This window comes from Sinocyclocheilus rhinocerous, unplaced genomic scaffold, assembly GCF_001515625.1.
Source record: "Sinocyclocheilus rhinocerous isolate Xijiao unplaced genomic scaffold, SAMN03320098_v1.1 scaffold708, whole genome shotgun sequence".
In the NCBI taxonomy this organism is placed as follows: domain Eukaryota; kingdom Metazoa; phylum Chordata; class Actinopteri; order Cypriniformes; family Cyprinidae; genus Sinocyclocheilus; species Sinocyclocheilus rhinocerous.
Genome location: NW_015635523.1, coordinates 1,963,561 through 1,972,219, shown reverse-complemented (window position 1 = coordinate 1,972,219; position 8,659 = coordinate 1,963,561). Strand labels below are relative to the sequence as shown.

General features: G+C 36.3%; 1 protein-coding gene across 1 annotated transcript in view; it reads right to left on the bottom strand.

Moving 5' to 3' along the window:
- Positions 1-8,659, bottom strand: part of LOC107747037 (CD166 antigen homolog) — a 72,680-nt gene that overhangs the window by 8,413 nt on the left and 55,608 nt on the right. The window contains exons 5-9 of the mRNA XM_016561452.1: positions 7,136-7,223; positions 4,357-4,530; positions 1,924-2,048; positions 1,630-1,794; positions 845-887 (exon numbers count right to left, since the gene is read on the bottom strand). Coding sequence (XP_016416938.1) covers positions 845-887; positions 1,630-1,794; positions 1,924-2,048; positions 4,357-4,530; positions 7,136-7,223 — 595 coding nt within the window. The remainder of the gene's footprint in view (positions 1-844; positions 888-1,629; positions 1,795-1,923; positions 2,049-4,356; positions 4,531-7,135; positions 7,224-8,659) is intronic.

The window sequence follows — 8,659 nt, the reverse complement described above, 5'->3', positions numbered from 1 at the left end:
TTATTCGTGCCACCTCAAAAATGATGCCTCTGACACTACAATACAAAATTATTTGTCAAATAAATGAAACATGATGAAACATTCATTTTAGTTGAAATTGTTATAGATTACATCTAGATTGCAGCGATACATGACATGGTGAAAAATGACTGAATGAATAATAGGCTACTTAAAGTAGTTTAAGATGAATTTTAAAATTGTGCCCCATAAAAGCACAAGTGGCCCCTGTCTGGCCCCCCCAGTTACTGTGGTCTAGAACCGCCCCTGCTCCTCGCACCCCCTTATTCTCGCCTGAGCAATTGTTTTCTATCCACACATGGACAGCTGAGATGCCACCAGCTTTGAAATCGCGCCACACAGACGCTGTGAAATACATTTGAGTCTCCAAACCGAAGCATCACTAAATCCACATTATGGAGATCATCAGGCCTTTTAAACCAAACAGACACACACACTCTCACCTCAATGAGAATTATTGAAAGGCCAGAGTGTGTGAGCTTATCAGCGAGCTGGAGACTGTAGCAGCCTCAAAAACTCCTAATTAAGCTGTCTGCCTGCTGTCCCGCCCCCTTCGCTAATCCTGCTGAAGATAGATTTGATTAATGTTTCGCTCGTGCATTAATTCAAACTATAAAGGAAGGAATTAATTGGTAAGGAAAAGTTTGGTGAACTCCGGCTGCTCATTTGTTCAACGGCTGAGTCAGTTTCTTCTGGCTCGACTCTACAGCAACATCGGCGCAAACAACAGCTTGAGTTTGGTTGAGCTAATGTTGTTAGATTTTACACTTTGCCACTTTTAAGCCCAAATAATCAAATAAATGATGCTTAATGTTCTAAAGTGTACCTATAACTGATGGGTCTGCGCTGTAATTCCCTGAAATATTTATCTACGAAAATGTAGGTAATTTTTTTTTAGGTATTACAAAAACATGATAAAGGCTCAGTACAATTTGTTTTTACTCCTCTGCTTCCCTGGTGAGTTTCTTATTCATATTAATACATTCCACAAACAGAAAACTGGTAAAATGAAACTAAAATATGGTGAATAGGTAATATTTTCCCCAGAAAATGCTTGTAATTTTTTTCAAGGCTAGAATTTTCAATGCATTTGCATTTATTCATGATCCATAAATGCAAACAGTATGCTAGCAGGTTAGATGGTAATTTGTAGCAGGCTGGCTAAAATGTGTGTGTCATTTAGTTGAGAATACATGTTTTGGATTTGAATTTATTACAGTTCATTGCCAAGAAGAAGAACACAAGCTACAGTACATTGTCAATGAACACAGGCTGGCTGTATTAGACGATTCTTTGAGCATAATACTGCACTAGATATCACTAAACATTGATGTACACGTTAACCGTGTTTTCAGAAAACCTGACACTTTTTTTTCTCAATGGAGAAAGCACGTGTCGGTTGCCAGATTAAGTAAATAATTGTAAATAAATATTATATTATATTAATGTGACCATATGTTGAGAAACAGATTGCAGAATTTTCTGTATTACAACTTGGTTTTAAAATTTTCTATCTTTTCAAAATGTCAAAAATATCTTCCCATATCTGTCAAACGCTCCATCAGGTCTTTCTCTAGTGTGTAGATGCCCTTAGGGAGAGATGAGAGAGACAGAGAAATAGAGCACATCGCTCATCCACTCACAGCTCACGGTGACAAACTGAGTGGACTCCATCACATCGTTGTCAAGCAGGGAGCACTTGTAAATGCCACTGTCCACTCGGGTAACGCCAGTCAGAGTGTAAACATCCTTGTCCGTCACCGTGACCTTCTTGCCCTAAAGAGGGCGAGAGAGAGAGAGGGAGCCGGTGTAATTAACCTGTAGAGAAGAATACAGGGCAGACAGCAGGGCCCCGGAGATGAAAGACCAGCGTGATTGCTGTGGACACGGCCGGCGATCTCTCACCTTAATGTTGAAGTTGAAGCTGGTAGGAGGTGGGTTTCCATCCGCCTGGCATTTCAGTGTCACATCATCACCTTCCCTAATGGGGCTCTGAGAAACAACCTGTAGACTCACCTTCTCAGTAGGGTCTTAAAGAGAAATAAAGAGAAAACAAACATTAGCGAGAACAGAAGAGAGCCTGAGGAACACGGCTGTCTTTGCACGGATTCGGTGTGACTTTCCATATCAACATGTAGCAAGCAACTAAAAAAACATTCTCCAAGACACCGTGCCATTCTGCAGACCCCAAGGGGCTTAAACGCCTTCATTTCCACAACCATTTGCAGTCTCTCATTCTCGCCCTCGTTTTCTCGCCCAGCAGCCACAGAACATTTCACATCACATCTTCACCCCGAGGCACTGAACAAACCTCTCAGCATTCAGATAAGAGAGAGAGAGAGAGAGAGAGATGCTACAGCAGACTTGGTTACCGGCGTTATGCCTGACAAGACCTAGAAAAAAACATCAAATTGAGCCTGGCTACCAGCTGAGACCTTCAATTCAAGGTTCAGGACTCATGAGATGGCTTCATGTACTAGGTGATGTACAGATACGCAGGCACCCGTGAACACAGATCCCTCAAACCAGCTGTAAAATCAAACAAATAAAGCATCAAAGCGCTAGGCACAGCATGTGTCACATCAAAACATTATCTCAGGAAGAGACAAAGCCCCAGCGCTTGACTACCAACCCAATCCCAATTCGGTTTCATCTCTGAGCTAATATGGCAGATCCGCCCATAGAGGGAGCTGGTTTATGTACAAGTAGCCATGTAAAGTAACCTAAATCCACTGACACAATAATAAGACATTTTACCTGAAGAGAATTGGGTAGCGTCAAATTATAAATAAGATGATATAAAATACTGGCACACACTGATACTGTACGTAAAAAAGCATGCAATTAAGCGCAAGCGCAAGACTCTTATGCACCGATTCTATTTAGACAGATGTGATAATAAAAATCATTGGCTTTTGGCTTATAAATTGCTTGTAATATTTCTATTTCTAAGTTACTTTAGATAAAAACATTAGCTAAATATAATGTAATTAATTTAATAATAATAATAATTATTATTATTAATAAAAATATGATAAAACAAACCATTCAAAAGTTTGGTATTAGTAAGATTTATTTATTTGTTGGTTTGTTTTGTTGCTGCTGAAAGAAATTAATTCTTTATTTAGCAAGGACATTAAATTAATCAAAAGTGACAGTAAAGACCTTTTATAATGTTACAAAAGATTTCTACTTCAAATAAATGCTATTCTTTTTCATTCATCAAAGAATCCTAAAAAAATAAATAAAAGCATCTGTTTTGAACACTCATAATAAGAAATGAATGATTTCTGAAGGATTATGTGACATTGAAGACTGCAGTAATGGCTGCTGAAAATTCGGCTTTGCCATCACAGGAATAAATTACATTTTAAAATATATTAAAATAGAAAATCTCTTTTAGAAAATAATAATCTTTCACAATATTGTGTTTTTGCTGTATTTTTATCAAATAACTGCAACCTTGGTGAACATAGAAGACTTATTTGAATAACATAAAAAAAAAAACTTTCCGACCAATTTCTTTTTTGCCTTTTTTTGTTTTTAGGATAGGCCAATATATGCAGAGGCGGACAGTAACTAAGTACATTTACTTGAGTATTGTACTTAAGTACACTTTTTGAGTATCTGTTTGTTTTGATGTCAAATAAGTCTTGCTGTTTTGCTTTTTTGTTAAAGCAGTGTTGCTGTTGTAAAGTGTTGTAAAGCACATCTACAGTTATGTTGCTGGGTTTTAAAGCAGGTTCGATTTTTGTTTTCTTCCTTAATCAGTCTGTATTTACAGGATTTCACTGTCCACTCTGTTCAAATGTGGATGAATGGCTACACATAGATGTGTGCACACACTGTCAGAGCTGTGTGAGATCACTACCATCCTGCTTCTGTGGGGGTGGGTAGGGGTGTTAAAGGTGTAATGTATTGTAAGTTGCTTCAGAGGTATTGCAAGTATTACGTACAACAATAAAAAATATGTGCATTGACATAAAAAAGGAAATTTACTTTTGGTACCTAAGTACTTTTAAAAGCAAGTACTTCTGTACTTTTACTTAAGTAAAAATCTGTCTTTACAACTTTTACTTGTAATGGAGTAATGTTTGACCAGCAGTATCTGTACTTTCACTCAAGTAATGGAGTTGAGTACTTTGTCCGCCTCTGAATATATGAGACAGGAAGCAAAGTGGAAAAGAGAGAGGGGGGACAGGATCGGAAAAAGGTCCTCGAGCCGTGACTCGAAATCAGGACGCCCTAAGTGCAACGGCTGACTCCGACAATTTTTTTCAATGGTAGTGTCAGAAAAGTACTGTTTAGTATGTACTTCGCTGCAATTAAGTTACTTACAATGAATTGGGAAGGTCTCGGGTTCTGAAACCTGGTCGGGGCCCATCTCATGCTTTGCCTTGCAGGTGAATTGAGATTCTACATCCTCTTTCCTAGCTGTGTACTGCAGACGGGAAGAAGTACTGGACAGACCTGTGACTGGGTCCTTCGTGATAGTAGACGTGATAATGATCGCTGCAGTCACACACAAACACACATATAGACACATCAATCATTAGAGCTGGCAAACGCAGAAACTGTCACACCTCGTCTACACTGGAAGTGCCTGAATCCACATAGCAGCAGCTTGAGTCTGTCAACACTGTGAGAATGTTCATTAACCACAAACCAATCAGCTGCGAGCTCCAGACTTCAGCAACAGTTAAAGGGGTAAGTTTCCTTTATTATACAGGCTATTTTAGAATAACCAATCTGCATGCGGGTGATTCTATAATTGGAGAAACATTTGGCATTGCAGAAAGTTAAGAAAAAAAAACTTTTCACTAACAGATTTTTTTTTCAGTATCTTATTGAAAACATATTTAATTTTAATCATTCAGTGCTTGCCAAACACAAGTTACTTCCTTTTTGTACTTTTAATGAAAAAAAAACAGATGTCTTTATGGTATTGTTTGTCAACAAATTAGCCAATGTGTAGAAATAACAATAAATCATAACAGGAAAAATCCTTCTTGTTTCATTAGACAAACAATCCTTACATTCCATCACTTGAAACTGAGATAATATTTCACCTATGCATACCTTTAAAATAAAAAAAAATACCTATGTCTTCACAGAACCGTCCACTTGGAGCAAATATTTTTCATCTGAAAATGTATTATATACAATATCCAGTTAAAAAAAAGAAATGTTGTTTAAATATTATAAGGGTGCAAAAATAAATCAATAATGTTTTTTAGGATTTTAAACAACAAATTTATTGTTTTTTGTGAAAAATAGTTCATAAACAGAGTTGACCCTTTAAGTAACAGAATTGACAATTGTCCGATGGACTGTCAATTCTGTTACCGCATTGTCAGCATTGTTACTCTTTCTTGGTAACAGAGTTTGACAGTAACAGAATGGACAATTTTTCTTTATTTTTGCCAAAAACTCCACTTGCTAGCATAAATGCTAAGAACACATGGCACTAATGAAATCATGATTAAAAGACTTTTAAATAACACAACGTGTGATCAATGAAAAAAATCTGTTTTCCTTTTGATATTGTGATAACAGATTTGACACTTTATAAAATAACTCTTGGTGTAAGAACTTTTAGATTAAAATATTTTCTTAGAGAGAGCACATAGACTTTTCAGTGCTTCAGATCTTAACAGTGAGGGAAAGTGACATCATTTCCTGTATCTTACATAGTTGTGGGAGATAATTCCACTAATTTAAAGGCAAAGTATGGTACGGTAACAGAGTTGACGCAAGATTTACGGACACACATTTTTATAAGAAAAAAGTTATTTAAAAAAATAATAATAATGTTGTAGAATTAGGTAAATGACTCTTTAGGGCTTTTATAAATAAAATGAATGAAATATTACAAAAAGAAAAGTACAATAAAATATTTTGATTACACGATACATGATAAAAGCACTGACTAATTCGGACAACAAGAAATCATGATTTTCAGCTATTTAAGACACTTTTTGCAAAAAATATTATATTGTTATGGACTGTAACATCTTGTAATTCAGAACAATGAGTAACACAGTATTAAAATAATTTAAAATATAACCATTTGAAAAAAGCAGAAAAAAAAAAATGACTTTAGATATACACATGGTTCGAATCTAAACTAGTTAGTCCAAGCTGAGAAAATGAAAATGTCAAATAAATGAAGCAATCAGTTCATGCTTTTTGTAAATGAATCTTCTTTTTTTTTCAGACAGACGGGGAAATAAGTGGCAGAAGTTGTTCTGCAGCATGTCAAAAACAGGTACCAGGTGTCTGTCAATTAAAACCGTGACATGCTTGCAGTGTAGACAGCTCCAATATGCTTACAATATGCGCAATATTTTGTTCTGTTGTGTCGCAACATACCGCACACATCCGATGTAGAAACACATCATTGATTGTAATAACTTGACAGAAATATTACACATGCTTGTTGAGTCATTCTAGGAAACAAGTGCCTTCTCAATTGCAGAAAAGTGATTTTAAGAAAACTTCAGCAAGAATTTAAACAAACATAGTGACATCTGAAACTAAATTCATAAAAACTGATATGTTGGGATATTCTTAATTGTTCGTTTCTTTACCATCAAGGGTTTGGACTCCTGACATTAGCATTCAGGAGTGAACGACATGACTTTACTATAAAAAGCAAATTAAAATATTAACATTTGAAAATATTTTTAATATAAAAAAATATATATAAAAAAATAAAATAAAGCATTGTTTTTATTTGATACGTGAGATATGTTAACAAGTAATAAAATAATGATGAATGTCATTATATCATTTAAAATGACAGTTCACCATTATTTTGTGGTAAATACATGGTGTGACAGGGAATTAAATCTCATAAATTACACATAAAGGATCCTGTTTTGATTAAAATGAATGATTTATATTAATGTGATCGGTCTAGTGTAAATTTGAAAACTAACACAGTTTATCATGGCACAATTTAAAATATTTCTGACTGGCTACACACTGATATACACTTTTATAATTATTTTAATATATTTAGACTTACAAAGCCCTATATTGTATATCAGATTTATGTGTTTAGTGCACTTGATTAAATGTTTTTCTTTTCATTGAATGACTGATGTGGACTCACTCTTGCCGTCATCCACTAGGGGCTGGTCGTTCTTCATCCAGATGAGATCTGCTGGTGGGTTGGCATTCTCCACCACACATTCCCCCAACTAACACACACACACACACACACACACACACACAGAGAGAAAAAAAACAGCACATCTGCTTTAGTGACTGTATCACAACCTACATCAGCATGAATTTGGATGAGGTTCAAGTCTGCAATACTCAAACACTTTTGGTTTGGCCGGTCTTACACATCTATTTATAGACTCATGACACATAGTATCATGTTAGATTGTCACATGATGTGTCATTTCCTTCAATACAATTGAAGTGTGTATTTGCAAGTGACTTTGGGACTTTCCCTGTTGGTTCATGACATAATTACTCAAGGTACTTTTATCCCACTGCTGCTACAATTTTGGTGGGTAAGCCATGGGGTGGCCCAGGGAAGATACCTTGATATATATATAATGACATCATCTGTATGAGCTTAAGTGGGTGGGGTTTTAACTCTACAGTTGTGATACAGGTCTTTCATTTCTTCACTTTCTTTCTCTCGCCCTTTTCCTTCTCTCTGGTTGAGTAAAAACGCTGCCAGAGGCCGAAGAGGCTCTGCATTAATAACACGCTGACAGGATCACATGCTGACGAGCTATCTGCCCCAGGATAGAGAGATCAGCAGAAAGAGAGAAGGGTAATAATGGCAGGAGAGCAGAGCAGACAGCGGGATGATGCATGAGTTCAGGTGTTCAGGGTGGCGTGAGAAATTCAAGATTTAGAGGAAGCACGAATGAGGGAGAGATGGGGTGGGGGAAATCGCTGTACCGTGATTCCGATCTCCGATAACATACCGGACCCTCCTCAGGAGCCGGACCATGATACATCACCTCTCGAGCGCAGAGTGCTGCCTGAAGCCTGTAGCTTCCACTGAGCCGTGGAACAGAGCAGCTGTGACTAAGCACTTTCCTTCCTGGACTCTCTGGGGGATTCACTAAGAATGAAATTCGCCTGCTAATAGCATCATTTATTTATACATGCTTTCTGCATTGTTTTAGCAACCAAGTTAACCATTTATTTTAAAAGAAACCGTTTTAGTATTTTTGTAATTTTGAGGAAGAAAAGTAATTGGAAAACAGAAAATGCAATTCCATTGCCAAATCATGAGAAAAAAATAAATAAAATTCAAACTGTTCTTGCAAAACAGTGTACTTTTAGCATTATTTATATGTGACCATGGACCACAAAACCAGTCATAAGGGTAGATTTTTCTAATATACATCATCTGGAAAGCTGGATAAATAAGCTTTCCATTGGTGTATGGTTTGTTAGGATAGGACAATATTTGGCTGAGATACAACTATGTATAAAAACCTGGAATCTGAGGATGCAAAAAATCTAAATATTGAGAAAATCGCCTTTAAAGTTGTCCAAATGAAGTTCTTAGCAATGCATATTACTAATCAAAAATGTAGTTTTGATATATTTACGGTAGGAAATTTACTAAATATCTTCATGGAACATGATCTTTACTTAATAT